General features: G+C 44.3%; 1 protein-coding gene across 3 annotated transcripts in view; it reads left to right on the top strand.

Moving 5' to 3' along the window:
• Positions 1–4,881, top strand: part of ALDH8A1 (aldehyde dehydrogenase 8 family member A1) — a 47,070-nt gene extending 42,189 nt beyond the window's left edge. For 2 of the 3 annotated variants that reach the window (XM_004044714.5, XM_004044715.5), the window contains one exon: positions 2,705–4,880. In XM_004044714.5, coding sequence (XP_004044762.4) covers positions 2,705–3,157 — 453 coding nt within the window. In that variant the 3' untranslated portion in view covers positions 3,158–4,880. Of the gene's footprint in view, positions 1–2,704 lie in introns of all 3 variants that reach the window. The other variant, XM_019029730.4, reaches the window with a different exon arrangement.
• The last annotated feature ends 14,759 nt before the right edge of the window (positions 4,882–19,640 follow it).

Below are 19,640 nucleotides of genomic sequence, written 5' to 3'. Positions count from 1 at the left end.
TCAAGGACTTATGGAGATACAACATGCTCCTAAACGGAGGTATGATTTCCCAGGGTCTCAGTGACTCCATGGGGATGCTCAGTAACCTGCAGGGGAGTCTATCCTTGTGGCTTGAAGATAAGTCTCCATTTGCCTTTTCGCAGGGTTGCTTTTTGTTTTTCTTTCTACCTGCTGAATCCGTCCCTACTTGACACTCTGGAGGATCTGGCTGTGTACCTGCCTACCCAAAGATGCAGGCAACTATATAGAGAGAATTCTGGAGGGTTTACAATGAGGCCGGAGGAAGCACAGAAGAAGCTGATGGGTGCATCCCCTGCTAGGGCCAGGCTTCAGACCTAACCAAGGCCCACTGTTGCAGTTTCCTGTCCCCTTTTGTCAGATAAAAAACCTGACCTACAGAATGAGGGGCATCTCTGAGGTCTCTCAGCTAATAAGTGTCGGGTCAGTCATTTCATCATCATCACCAACATCATCAATAACAACAGAGGCTGACAGTCAAAAAGGCTTACTATGTACTAGGCATCATGCTAAATCTTTTGTATTTATTATTTTATTTAATCCTCTCAAGAGCCCTATGAATTAGTGACTGTGTTAATTCTATGTTTCAGATAAGGAAACTGAGGCACAGGACATCTAAAAGCCCTCAGCTAGTAAATGGGTGAACTGGGATTTGAATACAGCTTGGCTCTCGGGTTACTCTTCTAACCCCTGTGCTCTGATTTTGTGTCTAAAGCTACTGAGTACTAACTACTCTCTCTCCTGAAGAAAAAATTTTATAATAATTTCTTATATTTATAGCATATTACTAGTCATGGTTTTTTTCTCCCCCCCAGAATTTATTGAAAATCTCTGTTCCCAAGCTGCTGGGGTAGATATTATCTAGTCATACTTTCTCTAGGAAATGAATTCAATTAGTGTGAGTCACCTTACATATTAAATGTTTTGATAAGTTCACAGTTTGAAGACTGACACTTCTCTTTATCTTTTATGATTCCAAGAGCTTCTGAGAGAGAAATCATGTGATCACATTCGACATAATGGTCTAAAGCCAGGTGCTCCTCGTGGGGTGCTGAATCATTGATGAAGTTCAGCCACTGCATCCCAGCAGGGCCTCTGGACAGCTGCACCTCCATTCCCCTATTCACACAGGACACTCACCTTTGGAACCTTTTAATTAGTGTGGATGAGTTATTTTCCAAAAAAGAAAGAGAGTAGGGATCAAGAGAGGTACAAACTTATTTTAGTTTCTACCCACAAACTAGAATAGTGTATGTTCTGGGAAAGCTTTGAGATCACTATGGATGTTGGGAGTGGAAGTTAATGGAAGGGAATATAAATCTGTACCAAATGCTGTATTTTTTAAAAAAGTCTTGAGCTGGGTGTGGTGGCTCATTCCTGTAATCCCAGCACTTTGGGCGGATCCCTTGAGACCAGGAGTTGAAGACCAGCCTGGGCAACATAGCAAGACCCCATCTCTATAGGAAATTAAACAAAATGTATTAGACGTGATGACTTGTGTCTATAGGCTCAGCTACTCGAGACGCTGAGGTGGGAGGATCTCTTCAGTCCAGGAGTCTTCAAGGCTGCAGCAAGCCATGGTGGTGCCACTGCATTGCAGCCCAGGTGACAGAGTGAGACACTGTCTGTAAAAAAAGTCTTTAACTTCATGGTTTATTAATTCTACAAACTTGGAGCAAATTTAATAATAGAATAATATTACCTCTGTTTTACATGGAAAATATACATATAGTTCTACACTGAATATAGTTCTACAATGGAGTTCTAATGTAATTCTGGGGCAGAATGCTCGATAGATAAGTAAAAATCCAAAATATTATTGCAAAATTTACCCTGTCTTTGGTTTACTTCTTTACTGCTGTTCTACATTTTTAATTTTTAGGACTACTTTTATACTTCTCTTTTGCTTATAATACCTCTTGGGGTAGAAAAACATATAATTGTGACTTCAACAATGTTTATATATATATAATTATTATGAGCTATTTCTACAACCATTGTTAATATACATCTGTCATTATCTCTGAGTCACTAAGTTAACTAGCTACATAATTTATTTCCCATTATAGTTAGCTAAAATATATTACCTAGATATATTTTCAGAGTATATTCAGTAATGAGACTAGAAATTAGAAATGATTTGTTCTGGAAGCTCACTTATTAAAGGGCATTCTGGCCTTTAACTAAATCTTACACATCTTTCTCTTCCCATTTTCTGCAATGGACATAGCTCCCAAAAAGGGAGAAAATATTCTTTCGTGTATTTAACTACAGAATATACCTGAGTGTGAATTCTAACTTTACTGTTTATTAGCTCTATGAACCATTCATATTTTTTACACTCAATTATACTATCAGCAAATAGAAGATAATAATAGATTAACAATAGCTAATAATGTTTTGAGACAATCAAGTGAGATTGTATGAAAAGCACTTATCTGAGTTCCTGGCACTTAGACATTAAATAATTACTTCCCTCCCTTATGTATGAAAGGTGAATGCCCAAATGATGCTTGAGCGCCTCTGCCCTCTGGCTTAGCAGCTGAGTGATAAGATAATCGACCATAGATTTCTTAGGAATGACCTTATCCCTCCTTCCGAGATGATTAGAAAACATTGAATTTTCTGCTGATTTGCGTGAAGCCACATGGTAAGACATTGCTAATTATGATTTTTACCCACGCAGGTCAGAAGTTACGTCAAGAGAGCTCTTGCTGAAGGTGCCCAAATTTGGTGCGGTGAGGGAGTGGATAAGTTGAGCCTCCCTGCCAGGAACCAGGCAGGCTACTTTATGCTTCCCACGGTGATAACAGACATTAAGGATGAATCCTGCTGCATGACAGAAGAGATATTTGGTCCAGTGACGTGTGTCGTCCCCTTTGATAGTGAAGAGGAGGTGATTGAAAGAGCCAACAACGTTAAGTATGGGCTGGCGGCTACGGTGTGGTCCAGCAATGTGGGGCGCGTCCACCGGGTGGCTAAGAAGCTGCAGTCTGGCTTGGTCTGGACCAACTGCTGGCTCATCAGGGAGCTGAATCTTCCTTTCGGGGGGATGAAGAGTTCTGGAATAGGTAGAGAGGGAGCCAAGGACTCTTACAACTTCTTCACTGAGATCAAAACCATCACCGTTAAACACTGATCTTTGCTAACGGTGGAGCCACTATGGCCAATGCCTGGCTGCAGGCATCAGTTGTTCAATGTGGTGGATGAAAATCATGGCATGAATTCCAGCTATGCCTTGACTTGGCAGAAGGTTATCTCTAGCTTATCCTCAGTTCTTAGTAATTTTACCCACTAGTGAAGAGATACTGTCTATTTTCAATGTGGACTCGGAAAAAAAGACTTATAAGTAGGAAGATAGAACTATGATGCCAAACAGTTGTCAAGCTCCTCCCAGGTTGTGTTTTCATAGTGTTTCTTTCATCATCTTCATTGAACTCTTGGGAATCTCCAGATAATCAGATTATTTCATTTGCAAGTATATGGTAAATTTAAAAAAATATGCAATCAGGCACAGTGCCTCATGCCTATAATCCCAGCACTTTGGGAGGCCAAGGTGGGTGGATCACTTGAGTTCAGGAGTTCGAGATCAGCCTAGGCAACACGGTGAAATCCTGTCTTTACCAAAAGTTTAAAAATTAGCTTGGTGTGGTGCCCTCTGCCTATAGCCCCAGCTACTTGGGAGGCTGAGGTGGGAGGATCGCTTGAGCCCAGGCGGTTGAGGCTGCAGTGAACCATGATCATTCCACTGCATTTCAGCCTGGGGGATACAGTGAGAACTTGTCTTTAAAAAAAAATGCTGCAAAACCAAAAATAAATAGCCATAATTTGCCATCTTTGGAGAGATTATGGAGATAATCTCCTTGTGTATTAGCCACTAGCATGGCTAATTGATCATTGATTGTACCTCATTACATAAGGGGGCTGTGGACGTCTTTGGAATTTGTCAGGGGAAGGCTATGTGGTAAGCTCTACTAAATGTATCTGTACAAGGATGAAGAAAAACAAAATAACTACTACTTTTGGAGGAAACTTGGAACAAGAAGAGTACATAGTTTGATCCATTCCTACGGTCAAGTCTAATCAATTCCATTTCTTAGTGTATGCATCTAATGAAGCTTACAACTTGCTAACCCCAAAAGAAGCAATAAATGTTAAGCAATTTTAGTAACCAGTATGGCATGTATCTTATTTTTGAATGCATTCCTCCTTATCCCCATCCTCTTAGGAATATGGACGTTTTACTAAGTAATAAAGATTTCAAATGCTTTTTTTTTTTGGATCCCCAAATGATCACAGGAGAAAAACTGAGGTTTACAGAGCTCGAGCAACATACCCGAGGTCACACACATGATATGGGTAGAGGTAGGGTTTGAACCCAGGACTTTCAGGCTCCAAAACCCATGATCTCTCACCCCCTTCCATTTGCCTTAGCTGGTGCTCAGGAAGCAGTGAAGTGCCTGTGGTTCCTGGCACACATGGTGTTTCGTCTCCCCTCCAAGTCTCCTTCTTGTTTTGCCTCCTCCATCCTCTCTCCTACCCACCTCCACTTCAAGGCCCTTCCTCAGTGGTCGTGCAACTCAGGAACACCTCCAGCACGGGCCTTCCTACACTGATGGGAGTGATCTGTTTGCATGTCTGTCTCCATAACTGGACAGGAGTGTCGAAGGCCGAGGCTGCTGGTACTGCACTCTGAAGAGTCTCAATTCATAGCATAGTGCCTGGCATACAGAAGGTTCTCAAAGCAAGTTCTGGGAAGGGAACAAAGTCTTCCTGGTGCTCTGGGGTATTTGTTCCATGGTTTGTGTGTGTGTGGTTGAGGGTGATGAGAGGGGAAGACCAAGCTTTATAATTTTGCTTAGGATTTCAGATATATTGGCTTGCTTGCAAATGCTGAGAAATAAAAGCCAGCCCCTTTCAGATCAAGTGATGTTGTTGGATTATACCTGGCTCTAGATTCTACCTTCCCTTCTCCTTTCCTCGCCTCTTCTCTTCCTCAGCTGAGTCCCCTTGACCTTAATCACTTTAGTGAAGAACCAATTTGAACATCAGCAGGAGGAATTTCAGCAACTCCAGTCTCTGGGAATTTGCATCTTCACTCTCGTAAATGGGCTGGCTGAAGCTCATCCTTATTCCTGAGACCCAAGCCATATCTTGATTCCAAATTCTAGCAACTGACTCCTTGCTCCCTGTGCCTGGACAGCCACCTTCCACCAGCTTGTCTTTGCCCAGGAGACTGTTCTCTCCAGGGCTCAGAGTCAGCCCTGCTCTTGTTGGTTCCTGTCTCGGCCCTGGGTCCTGCCTGCGGAGGGGCCTGCTTCCAGCTAACAGACATCCTGGATGCCATTTCCCGACTTCTGGGTCTTTTGGATCTCTAAAACTCCTCCTGGGCTCATAAGGCAGCCTCATTAATGCCCATTTGAACAAATGCTTTTCCTCCAGCCAACACTATTCCATCTCTCAGTTGTCATAACATTGTCTGAATCTTAGCAGTGGAGCTAGAACTTTCCTAGTTTTGTTCCACCCCCTTCAAGTGAGTGAGTACGGATCCGAGACTGAACTCCTCCCAGGCCATCCATGCAGTCTCAGGTCCCCACAGCAGCTGAGGCACCACTCCATTCTGTGCCTACACTGCAGCAGAGTCCCATAGGACTGGTGTATCTTGGTTTGGGGCTTCCACACCCCTGCCATACTGTGCTCAGAACTAACGATAGAGAGAATTGGGGTGAGGGTGTCCACAAGGGCTTTATTTTTTAAGCCAGTTGATGGGCACATAAGTGTTCACTATATTATTTCATAAGTCAGAATTATTTACCAAAAAAGGAAAGTGGATCATATTAAAGGGACAGCCAGGAACAGGCTGAGAGGAGAAGCTGAGAAAAGATGGCAGAGCCCAGAGGTCCCAAGCTTGAGGCTCAAGGATGGACAGCAGCTGAGGAGTAGTGCTTCTTAGACTCGGAAGTGCTCCTGAAACACCAGGGACTCTGTTAAAATACAGATTTGGATTCAGTAGTTCTGCGGTGGGACCTGAGATTGCACTTGGAGTGTCGAAGAATTAGAAGACACTGATTAGAAGACAGGTGCCTCCTCTCCTCTTCCTAGGTTTCAGGAGAAGCTGGCTACATTTGCTCCCTGCTGGAGACACTAGAGTAGAAGAACTTCCCAGGAATGCCTCTAATGGAGCTCCAGGCACAAAGCCTGAGATAGCTCAGGACCTTCCGTGCAATGCTGGGGAGGAGGAAGGGAAAGGCAGCCCCATCTTGGAGTGAGATGCACTGCCAAATTTCACCACCCAAGGCAAAGTCCTCCTCCCTGGTAGTTAATGAGGGTGCAAGATGAACTCTCCACACGTCTTAAAAAGAAGCTTCTTTTCTTCAGAAAATGGGGATTTAGTCCCCCATTCAGCAATGGGTCTTATGGGTAAACTGTTTTTCCAAATTGCAAAAAATAACTTTGTCAATTACCCATGCCAATCAACAATATCATTTTTTTTGGTCCTTTTTTTTTTTTTGAGTCAGACTCTTGCTCTATCACTCAGGCTGGAGTGCAGTGGCACAATCTCGGCTCACTGCAATCTCCACCTCTTGGCTTAAAGCCATTCTTGAGCCTCAGCCTCCTGGGTATCTGGAATTACGGGCAACCGCCATCACGTCTGGCTAATTATTGTATTTTTAGTAGAGACAGGGTTTCCCCATGTTGGCCAGGCTGATATCAGACTCCTGACCTCAAATGATCCGCCTGCCTCGGTTTCCCAAAGTGTTGGGATTACAGGCATGAGCCACTGCGCCCAGTCAACAATACCGTTTTTATTAAAAAAATTACTGGCCAGGCGCAGTGGCTCATGCTTTTAATCCCAGCACTTTGGGAGGCTGAGGTGGGTGGATCACCTGAGGTCAGGAGTTTGAGACCAGCCTGGCCAACATGGTGAAACCCCGTCTCTACTAAAAATACAAAAAATTAGCTGGGTGTGGTGGCATACGCCCAGCTAATTGGGAGGCCAAGGCAGGAGAATTGCTTGAACCCGGGAGGTGGAGGTTGCAGTGAGCTGAGATTGCACCGCTGCACTCCAGCCTGAGTGACAGAGCTCTGTCCCCCCGCAAAAAAAAAAAAAAATTTACCAAGCAACCAAGGATTATTAAATTTTCAGTAAAAGAAAAATATCGAGATGTGTGAAAGAGCAACTGACTGTGGTAGAAACAGATAAAAGAAGTAGCAGAGACACTAAAAAGTTGAATGAGTCCCCTCAGAAAGATGTGAGGGGATAGCGCATTTATAAATAAGAACAGGCTTCTATGAAAAAGGAGCAAGCAAACAACATAAAAGAGGTCTTGAGAAATTAAACACTGATTCTCCAATTAAATTTTTAAAATTTATAGAATTGAGTCATTGATACGGCTGAAAACAAATTAGTAGTCTGGAAGATAAAGTTGAGAAAATAGCTCAGGATGTAGAGAATGACAGAAAAGGAAAAATATAAGAGAGTTGGTGGGATGCAGGATAGATCCAGAGAGCTATTAATATGTAACTAATTCAAAATGTAAAAACAAAGACAAAAATATGGAATCAGCTTAAATGTCCATTAACCAACAAGCGGATAAAGAAAATGTATGTATGTGTGTATATATGTATGTGTGTGTATGTATATATATTATATATGTGTATATATACATATACCATGGAATACTACTCAGCCATAAAAAGGAATGAAATAACAGCATTTGCAGCAACCTGGATGGAGTTGGAGACCATTATTCTAAGTGAAGTAACTCAGGAATGGAAAAGCAAACATCATTATGTTCTCACTTATAAGTGGGAGCTAAGCTATGCTATGAGGACACAAAGGCATAAGAATTATATAATGGACTCTGAGTTCCCTGGGGGGCAGGGTGGGAGGGGCATGAGGGATGAAAGACATTGGGTACAGTGTACACTGCTCGGGTGATGGGCGCACCAAAATCTCAGAAATCACCACAAAAGAACTTATCCATGTAACCAAACACCACCTGTTCCCCCAAAAGTATTGAAAAAAAAAAGACAAAAAGGGGGAAAAAATCAAATAAATAGAAAAAGAAAATGTCTCTGAACTAAAGACACTCTTTTTAGATGGAAAATACCATGTTTCAAGAAATACTCTGTTGAAAATTTGAAATTCCTAGTGTAGGCTGGGTGCAGTGGCTCACACCTGTAATCCCAGCACTTTGGGAGGCCGAGGCAGGAGGATATCTTGAGGCAAGAAGTTCGAGACCAGCCTGGCCAATGTAGTGAGACCCTGTCTCAAAATATCAAAAATAAAAATAAAAATTCCTAGTGTAAAGCTTACAGAGTGAATCAACAGGATACCTACCACAAAAAAGCATATAAGATTATCATCACTATTTTCATTAGTAACATTGATGCTAAAAGACAGAGGAGCAAAACTTCAAAGTTCTCAAGGAAAATTATTTTGAACCTAAATTTATAGGCAGCCAAACTCTTATTCACGAATGAAGGCACAATAAGATATTTAATGACTCGAAAAGTTTCTCCCTATCTCGAAGGTTTCATCCTTTCTGGTATGACTTGGGGATGTAATGCAGCAAAAAGAAACAAGAATTCAAATAAACAGAAGAACTGCCTGAAAAATGAAATGAAAATTAATTTTAAGTTGTTAGATATTTAAAAAGAGGCCTAGAAAGCTGTTGGCTCAAGTTAGGACAGGGAAGACAGGACGTGGTGATTGAAGAACATCTTTAAAAAGAACATGGATTTAAAAATATGGTTTAATAATCTGGAAGATCTTAGATATGTAAAAAAGCTAAAGGGGAACAGAATATCCCATCCCAAAATATGCTACTTTGATACATTGATTGTTTTGAGCTGAGGGTAATTGAGAAAAAGCAGACACAGGAAAAGCTATTTTCCCCCTGTTTGCCTAAAAGGAGGGCATAACATTCCCTTATGATAGTGTTCTCTCTTGTACCAGGACAGAAAGAGTAACCTTTATTTCTGGAGATGGAGATGGTGCCGAGATGTCTGCATAAACAAATCTCACTAAATAACTTTTACCTTCATTGGATTTTCCCCCACATATTTACCTTTCTACAATTTACTGGCCCTAAAAACCCAAACTCCCTCTTCTTTGTTAGTCATTTCTCAACAATCTTTCACCTTTGGTTAAAATGGCACTTATGGCCCCAAGACTAGCCACTTATTTGGGTTTTTACTTCTTTTCTATGGAGCTCCCATGCACATAAAATTTAAAATAAAATTCGTATGCCTTTTTCGCCTGTCAATTTGACTTTTGCCAGTTTAATTCACAAGGCCCAACTGAAGAGGGTAGAGGAAAATTTTCCTCTTCTACATAAATAAGATAAAAAACGTGTTCATCTACTTTGTGTTTGTCAAGCATGGATCGAATTCAAAACTTTACATTTGCCATGATTCTAGAACTAGCACAGAAATAATTTTTTTTTAAAAAAGGAGAAAAAGATGGCTTCAGAGTTTTTAGGAGCTAAAATTAGAGGTTGTGGATGACATGATTAAGTACTGGCCCCAGGGTGTTCTCTCCTCATTAAATGATCTGATCATCCTACTAGAAGGCTTCATTTTATAAGAGAAGAATTCATTGCTTTTATAAGTTTAATCCAAAACACTTGAGTCAGTAAATTCCTGATTTAAAATTCCTACAAAATATTACTCCATACTCCCAAGTTGACTTTTTTCTTGTTAGATTGATTTATTAGTACCTACTCTCCCTCCTAAGTTTTCGGCTACAAAGTACTGTTTTCTCTTTTGAAGCCCAAGCACATACTTTGGAGAACATTATAGAAATGCTGTGATTCACCCTATGAGTTATAACCACAGTCTCTCAATCACATGATGGAGAGTAGAGCCCTGGAGAGGCTATTCAAGGGGTTACGTGTAATGAACTCTCTAAATACAATTCACTTGAACAGTGGGCTGGGCCAGGCCACACCTGTCTGGGTGGTGGTCGGAGGGCTGTGGCTCCATTCCCCACTGGATGGGCCACAATCCTTGCCAAGCAATAGGCACCTATTAGCAGATTTTACACTGTCTGATGAGCCAGGGTACATGGCTTCCATATTCTCGCTTATGGGATGTGTGGTTGCTACTCAGAAATCAATAAAATCTAAAATAATTATAATTTGGTTTCTGCCTTATTGTAAACAAATGTGTCATTTCTCCAGACATGGGACAATTACTGTAGTGATTTTGATTTTTATTACATTCAGTGCAGCAGATTTTTGTGGAGTCTCTATGCTGTCATTGCAAGATCATGGCATTGATCTTGAATCTATAGGGATAAAATAAATCCTGGCATACATCTAATATGAAAAATAATCTCTACCTTCAAGGAGTTTGCACTCTATGGAGAATGGAAGAGTGTTGGAATGCATTTTCAGAGCACTGCATGTGAAGCAGAGAGATAATGCTTATGTATATTTAAAACTACATAAATAATAAAGAAAAGAAAAAGAAAAAATGGAACTGGGATGCCTTAAAATTCTTCAGAACATGGAAATGAAATGTTGCTTTCTGGCTGGCTAACCTCTAAGGCAATCAAAATAGAATATAATTAGCTATCTATTGCTGCCAGGGCTTAAACCATTTTTCCAAATTGTGTTTGCCAAGACAAAAGGAGGTATTTTCTGTAGTACAGGAGAGGTGAATGAGAGGATGAGTGGGTTGAACAGTCCTGAGTAATTATTGCATTTATTTAGGTTTCTGCAGCTATCTATCAGGCCCTTGGCTTATGATAGCAAATGATAATGAACAGTCAAAAGGCAGAAATAGCAACATTCACCCTATCATGACACAGGGACATTATATTCTTTTTATACACAATACAGTGCAAAGGTTCAGGGAGAGCGAGAAGTATGACCTGAAGCCATTTTTCCACTACTCATCATTTTTGACAGTTACAAGAAATCCAGAGAAGGGATTTTCTTGTCTAATTATTTCTAACCTTAAAGTTCAGGGAGTCAGTCTTTCTCAAGATTAGGATTCACTAAATACATCCTGAGGAAAGGGTGCAGTACATGTTCTGCGAATACTGTCCAGGAGCTGTGAACTCTCTCCCTTTATTTAGGATATCGGAGGAAGGGGCAGGAGAGGGGAGGAGAGTTCAGTCATCTCAGCTTGAAGCAAGTGCTCGGTAAGCACTTTGGTATCGCTCCCAAGGGGAACTGTATCACTTCCATCCCAATGACTGAACTCGACCTGAATGCAGACCGCTGAGTCCAAGTCCCAAGTCTCAGGACCCCAGGAGTTACTAGAAAGAAACGCTCAGAGCTGCTTTCTGGTAGATTATTAAGTGGGAGAATACATTTCCCCTAAGATACCTAAAATCAATGCAAAGAGGACCTCAGAAGTATGTATTTTGCTGAACTTGAAACATCAGAGAAATTGTTCAAAAATCCCCTGAAGAGATAAATATGCTGATATTCAAATTTTTACCTATCTTGATGATTCTCACATGCTTTGATTTCTCAAGGATGTTGCATGAAAATCATTTTTCCTCTATTAGAAATTCATGAGCGCCTGCTGCTTACTTCCCAGCGGCAGTCCTTGGGACCTGGTATGTGGGCACTTTAAAAAGATGCTTCAGGAGAGCATTTTATGCTCTGTGCAGGGACCTGCTCCTGCAGGCAATTGGCACGTGTAGTCACAGAGCCCGAAGCTCTGGGGCTGTCACATAAATTGCACAGAATCAGAGGCTGCTCCCCACACAGCAGCCCAACCACCCCAGATGGCCCCACTCTACCTTCAGTCCCCCAGGGAAGGGGTTTCCACCCTCTCCCACCATTCACTATGTCTGAGCTTGAAATATTAAAATAGAGTACTTGTTGCACATATAACTCCAATTCCAACAGCTGTAATTAAGAACACATAGAGGCCAGCTGCTTATTATATGTAGGCAGGAGCTCCAAAATACTTAATCAGAATTTGTAATCAGTTGTCATTATCCTCAGAATACCTCTACTTCTTTGATGCTTGTATATTTCTATAGGTTCTGTATATTCTGTATTCTAGTTCTGTTTAGGAGTTGTTTGCTGTAAGATCCTTGGCAAGCCAATAAGCTTCTCCATGCCTCAGTTGTCCATCTGGCAGTGGGGAGAGAGCTACACAGGGTGATTTCAACAACCCTGGCAATTAACCTTGTTATGATTCAGTGACTCCATGAATCCCTAATATTCCGGGAGTATTTTTCAAGGCTTTGTTGGAAATTGTTGAGTCACATTGGAATGAACTGCCATTATGAGATGAGGTTGGAATGTTCTGATCGCTCCAAGGGTAAGACTGGACTGAGGAACGTGGAGGAGGGCTGCGACGAGGTGTGGGATGGGAAAGTCATCATCAGATGCGTGGAGCTGGCATCTAGGCCAACAGACAAGATTAGGCAGATTCCCAGCACCTGATGAATGGCCAGCTGCAATCGGAATTACGATTCTTCCCCGAAGAGCAAGCAGCCTATGATTTGTTTGGCAGAAGCCTCAGAGTCGTGACGATGATGATTTGCACCGGCCTTTGGGTGAGTCAGCGCTGACACGAGGCACCGACAAGCTTGGCGGCAGAGACTGACAGTGACTGTTCTGGACTGTTACACACATTTCAGAATGCTTGCTGTAGATACCCAGGAACAAAATATCTTCCCCATACTACAAACTGAAACCTTCATGAACAAAGCCTGAAGTGAGAGGCTTGGCCCTGGGACATCTCAGGGGTGAATCCACCCTATATTAATGGAGTCATAGTCAGCTGCAGGCACCCCCAAGCAAAGGACGCTGGAAATTCCCAGAAGATAAGCAGATCTGAAGCAAGGACCAAGAGCTTTGAAACTTTCTTTTCTTTTCTTTCCTTCCTTCCTTTCTTTGTTTTTTTCAAGACGGAGTTTTGCTCTTGTCACCCAGGCTGGAGTGCAATGGTGCCATCTCAACTCACTGCAACCACCACCTCCCAGGTTCAAGCAATTCTCCTGCCTCAGCCTCTCACGTAGGTGGGATTACAGGCATGCACCACCGCGCCTGGATAATTTTTGTATTTTTAGTAGAGACAAGGTTTCACCACTTTGGCCAGGCTGGTCTCGAACTCCTGACCTCAGGTGATCTGCCCGCCTGGGCCTCCCAAAGTGCTGGGATCATAGGTGTGAGCCACCGCGCCTGGCTGAAATTGTCTTTCAAAAGTCTGAGCTCAGTGGCTTATGGGAATATCTAACATGGATGGCCTGAAGGCAGGTGGATCATCCTAGACCAGCCCCCGGCACTCCCTGTGCCAGGCAGAAGGGAAAGAGTAGCGCAGTGGGAAGTTGGTTCCCAGGGGGTCTGCCTCTCCAGGTCCTTCCTGCTGAGCAGCCTGCAGCACTTCGGGCACGAGAGGACATTGTCCTCCTTTGACTTCACCTGGAGCAGGCTTTCCACGTTGTCTCTGGGGAAGGTGTTTATTATAATAAAAAATATATATAAATATATATTTTTATATAATATATATTTTATATATAAAATATATATAAATATATATTTTATATTTATATATAAACATATATATTAAGATATTTAATGGTTGCATGGATAACTTTAATATGTATAAATTTTAATCTGTTGATTTATCGAGTTTTGACATTATCTACCTTCTCCCTATTCTGTAAGATGAGGAAAGTAGATGGTGACCACCATCCCAGGCCTCCATCCTTTCCCCTCTCAACTGGCCTGCTGATTAATTTCATTATCTAGGCTAGTAACTTCTGCACTCTGTTCTGTAATTTTAAGTTGGCTTTCTGTACTTTGTGTATAGCTTGACTTTAAATAAAAAAGGCTAAAAACCAATAAGAGACATTCCTAATATTAAGATAATATACAGCCTGGGCATGGTAGCTCATGCTTGTACTCCCAGCACTTTGGGAGGCTGAGGTGGGAAGATTGCTTGAGGCCAGTTCAAGACCATTCTGGGCAACATGGTGAGACCTCATCTCTACAAAAAATAAACAAAATTAGCCAGGTGTGGTGGGATGCACCTGTAGTCCCAACTCCTTGGGAGGCTGAGGTGGGAGGATTGCTGGAGCCCAGGGGGTCGAGGCTGCAGTGAGCTGTGATGGTGCCACTGCACTCTAGCCTGGGTGACAAAGTAAGACCCTGTCTCAAACAAAAGACAACATAAATATTAATTGCAGAATCAAATAGTATGTAAGATCCATAAAGATGGAAAGGTAATTTAGTGTTGCCAAAAATATCCACCCAAAAAGGTGAAAAATGGATTCCTTTTACTTTTACCCTTCTATTTATTCAAGTCATATCACATTTCAGTTTGCTCTTCTTATAACTTCTGAATAGCTTTTTCTTTCTGTTTCCTTTAATGGATAGAATAGACATATACCTTGGAAGGGAGGGAAAAAAGCTTTCCTCTATCCCCCTAAGTTTTGTGTCTGGGACCTGCAAATTAGACTGACAAAAGACAGATTAACAGAAAACAAAAGACATACAGGCCGCGCACAGTGGCTCATGCCTGTAATCCCAGCACTTTGGGAGGCCAAGGAGGGTGGATCACTTGAGGCCAGGAGTTTGAGACCAGCCTGGCCAACATGGTAAAACCCCATATCTACTAAAAATACAAAAGTTAGCCAGGCATGGTAGCACATGGCTGTAATCCCAGCTACTTGGGAGGTTGAGGTATGAGAATTGCTTGAGCCGGGGAGGTGGAGGTTGCAGTGAGCTGAGAAAAAGCCACTGCACTCCAACTTGGGCAACAGAGCAAGACTTTGTCTCAAAAAAAAAAAAAAAAAAAAAAAAGACATACCAATTTTATTCAATATTTACATGCACAAAGGTTTTCATAGAAAAGAAGATCCAAGGAAACGGTTAAATTTGGGGGGCTTTATACTATTGGGTCTGGAATTGGTGGGTTCTCGGTCTCACTGACTTCAAGAATGAAGGCGCAGACCCTCGCGGTGAGTGTTACAGCTCTTAAGGTGGCGCGTCTGGAGTTTGTCCCTTCTGATGTTCAGATGTGTTCAGAGTTTCTCCCTTCTGGTGGGTTCGTGGTCTTGCTGGCTCAGGAGTGAAGCTGCAGACCTTGGCAGTGAGTGTTAACAGCTCTTAAGGAGGCGCGTCTGGAGTTGTTCGGTCCTCCCGGTGGCCTCGTGGTCTTGCTGGCTCATGAGTGAAGCTGCAGAACTTCGTGTTGAGGGTTACAGCTCATAAAAGCAGCGTGGACCCAAAGAGTGAGCAGTAGCAAGACTCATTGCAAACAGCAAAAGAACAAAACTTCCACACCATGGAAGGAGACTAGAGTGGGTTGCCCATTCTGGCTCGGGCAGCCTGCTTTTATTTTCTTATCTGGCCCCACCCACATCCTGCTGATTGGTAGAGCCCAGTGGCCTGTTTTGACAGGGCGCTGATTGGTGCATTTACAATCCCTGAGCTAGATACAAAGGTTCTCCACGTCTCCATCAGATTAGTTAGATACAGAGTATGGACACACAGGTTCTCCAAGGCCCCACCCGAGCAGCTAGATACAGAGTGTCGATCCGTGCACTCACAAACCCTGAGCTAGACACAGGGTGCTGATTGGCGTGTTTACAAACCTTGAGCTAGATACAGAGTGCCGATTGGTGTATTTACAATCCCTGAGCTTGACATAAAGGTTCTCTAAGGCCCCACCAGAGCAGCTAGATACTGAGTGTGGATTGGTGCACTCACAAACCCTGAGCTAGACACAGGGTGCTGATTGGCGTGTTTACAATCCCTGAGCAAGACATAAAGGTTCTCCACGTCCCCACCAGACTCAGCAGCCCAGCTGGCTTCACCCAGTGGATCCCGCACCAGGGCTGCAGGTGGAGCTGCCTGCCAGTCCCGAGCCATGCACTCGCACTTCTCAGCCCTTGGGCGGTCGATGGGACTGGGCGCCGTGGAGCAGGGGGCGGCGCTCGTCGGGGAGGCTCGGGCTGCACAGGAACCTACGGAGGCGGGGGAAGGCTCAGGCATGGCGGGCTGCAGTCCCGAGGCCCGCCCCGCGGGAAGGCAGCTAAGGCCCGGCGAGAAATCGAGCGCAGCGCCGGCGGGCTGGCACTGCTGGGGGACCCAGTACACCCTCCGCAGCCGCTGGCCTGGGTGCTAAGTTCCTCATTGCCCGGGGCCAGCAGGGCCGGTCCGCTGCTCCGAGTGCGGGGCCCGCCAAGCCCACGCCCACCCGGAACTCCAGCTGGCCCGCAAGCACCGCACGCAGCCCCGGTTCCTGCTCGCGCCTCTCCCTCCACACCTCCCCGCAAGCTGAGGGAGTGGGCTCCGGCCTTGGCCAGTCCAGAAAGGGGCTCCCACAGTGCAGCGGTGGGCTGAAGGGCTCCTCAAGTGCCACCAAAGTGGGAGCCCAGGCAGAGGAGGCACCGAGAGCGAGTGAGGGCTGTGAGGACTGCCAACACGCTGTCACCTCTCACTATCTTAACAAAAGGTAATAAATCATGGGGAAGTGATAAGAGGAGGAGTGTGGGCATCTAGGGGTGGTAAATTTGCTTACCAAAGTTGAGGAGGTAGGGGCTGGTCATTTAAGGAACATTAAACTCTCTCTATGGAACCAGGTGGAGGGCCTACAGGAGTAAGTGTCTGTTGTGGTGTGTGCTTGTGTGGACACTTAATCTGAGTGTGGGGATTTGGGAAGCCTCCTTACCTTCCCTCATTTTGTATTACTTCTTCTCCTCTTCTTCCATTTTCTTCTCCTCCTTCTCCTTATTTTTATTTTTTGGTATGTTTTACATTGTAACTTTATTTATCTACAGATCTCTGGGTTTTTAAAAATATCTGCACCAGGCCGGGCGCGGTGGCTCACGCCTGTAATCCCAGCACTTTGGGAGGCCGAGGCGGGTGGATCACAAGGTCAGGAGATCGAGACCATCCTGGGTAACACGGTGAAACCCCGTCTCTACTAAAAATACAAAAAATTAGCCGGGCGTGGTGGCGGGCGCCTGTGGTCCCAGCTACTCGGGAGGCTGAGGCAGGAGAATGACTTGAACCCGGGAGACGGAGCTTGCAGTGAGCCAAGATGGCGCCACTGCACTCCAGCCTGGGTGAGAGCGCAAGACTGCGTCTCAAAAAAAAAAAAAAAAAGAAAAAAAGAATATCTGCACCATCGAACATTTTTCACCCTCCTCCCTCTGTCTTACCCAAGGGTATTTCTTTGATACCGTCGGAACAGCCTGTACCCAGAGCTTGGATCACGGACTCCTCAGCAATCTGTACATGCATTTGTGTCACTGAGTACTGCTAAATAAGATGAAGTGTTAAGATTATAGGGATCTGTATTAGGTTACAGATCCCGAGACATCATGTGAGGTGGTGTGACGACTAATGTTTCCTGGCACATTTTCCTAGCTTGGCCTTTCTGCAACCTGTGCAGTTTTCAAGGAAATGGCTGAGTGGTTTTGTTCTGGTTGAGTGGCAGGGAATGGGGACATGTTGGGAGACACCCATCTTATCTTCTTTTCAAATTGTGCCGAAGATCAGAAACAGGAAAAAAAAAAAGTCCAGCCCGGCTGGTTGTTACTGTTGACATGGCATGTGAGCTAACTCATGCTGAAATGCCCTCCTAGGTACAGTGATTGCTAAGATAGCTGGGCAAATATAGGCTCCTTGTTAGCTAAGTGTTTCCTTATATGGGGCTGCTCGATACTGAAAAGAATTGATGTTTTTTACTTTTCTACTGCCTTGAGTGCCCTGGTGTGGGAAAGCCCTGGGCTGGGAGCGTGATGCTGCTGAGAGTTGAGCAGAGAAACTCGGTGGCTCTCTGCAGCCTATCCCCGCAGAAATCCTGGCTGACTTCAGGGAGGGGAAGTGGGTGAGATCTCTTTGTATATCCTGACCTAATCATCATAGCCCTTGGCCCCTCGGTCTATGGCTCATGGTCTCTGTCCCTCTGTAGACAGTATGAGTTTCATCAGGCTGAAGATGGCTGATCAAAATAGCATTCTGCAATGAAGCCAAGGAAATACACTGAGTACAATGACATTCCTGTATTTTCAGTACAATGAAAATAAAATCCTTCTCTAATCATGAATTATTTTTGACATCTGAATCTGAGCTCACAAATCCCAGTTTGCAGAGCTAGTTTTATTTACTTGGATGGAGTGTGTAAGAGTCCTAGACCAGAGGTTTAGGAGAGGTGGCTCTGCTGTGTTTCAGGCTGGGGCCTGGTGGTGTGACTGGGCTATGGCCTGGTTAGTTGTAGGAGACTAGTAAGGGGCAGGACCCTGCATCTGATGTTCCCAAAGGACTGAGGCAAGTGCTGAAGGGCAGGACCCCCAGCAGAGCTCTGATAGGAGTTGAGAGCATGACTATGGCAATGACCACGACGGGGGGTGGTTGCTGCAAGCAGGGGGAAGCAGAAAGGCACCTCCTGTCCTAACAGGGCCAGGGCATTACAGTGGGAAGCAGAAGAGGTTCCCAAATTCTGGCAAGCAGAGTGCGGCATCAGGAAACCTAGTTTTAGACAGCAGGGCTCTGCTGGAATTCAGGGGTGGGGCTCTGATTCCCAGCAGGGAGATAGGAAAAAAGCCAGGCAGAACCCCAGTGCTAGACAGTGATGGGAGTACCGGCAGGGTTTTCCAGACAGGGAGTTTTTACTACGTTTTCAGGGAACTTAGAGAGTCTTATCTTAGTGACCTATTATCAGAACTGAGGCACCGTGTCAGGGATAAGCTAGTTACCACATCAACTTGAACCTGGAGTCCTTGAATCGCTCCTTTCTCAGCCCAGGAAGGCTCAGCTGGGCTGAACCTAGAGGTGAAGGTCAAGTGGATGATGTGTGTGCAGAGGAAGCAAAAGAGGTGGGGCAAAAATGAGCTACAGATGCTGGGACCTTGCCTAAACCTGATAATTCTTGGTCTAACAGGGCTGTTGTGAGTTCAACATTAGGTATGGCATATTAAAGCAATTTCAGAAAGAAAATTCATGTGAAAACTCAGGTCACATAAGAATGGAGGTTTTTCCATAGAAATTTTATAAGACAGAGATGCTAGGGTGTCTTCAAGCATAGAACTTTTGCCTTGGCTGTCTGTTTTTCTGCAAAAGCCCTTTCTTCCTCCTCTAGGCCTCTGTAACCCCTGCTTAGTCTACTGGTCTTTTATTATTATTATTATTTAGAGATGGGGTCTTGCCGTGTTGCTCAGGCTGGTCTTGAACTTCCGGGATCAAGCAATTCACTGGCCTTGGCCTCCCAAAGTGCTGGGATTACAGATGTGACCCACTGCACCCAGCCATACTAGGCTTTAAAAACTTATTTCAGGCCGGGCGCTGTGGCTCACGCCTGTAATCCCAGCACTTGGGGAGGCTGAGGTGGGTGGATCACCTGAGGTTGAGAGTTTGAGACCAGCCTGACCAACAAGGAGAAACCCCGTCTCTACGAAAAATACAAAATTAGCTGGGTGTGGTGGTGCACGCCTGTAACCCCAGCTACTAGGGAGGCTGAGGCAGGAGAATTGCTTGAACCAGGGGTGGGAGGGGGGGCAGAGGTTGCGGTGAGCCGAGATCATGCTATTGTACTCCAGCCTGGGCAACAAGAGCGAAACTCCTTCTCAAAACAAAACAACACAAAAAACCTAATTTCAGTAACCCTTTTCTGGGGAAGCCTTTTCTGCATCC

Source organism: Gorilla gorilla, chromosome 5, assembly GCF_029281585.2.
Source record: "Gorilla gorilla gorilla isolate KB3781 chromosome 5, NHGRI_mGorGor1-v2.1_pri, whole genome shotgun sequence".
NCBI classification, from domain to species: Eukaryota; Metazoa; Chordata; class Mammalia; order Primates; family Hominidae; genus Gorilla; species Gorilla gorilla.
This window is presented reverse-complemented; position numbering and strand designations above follow the sequence as displayed.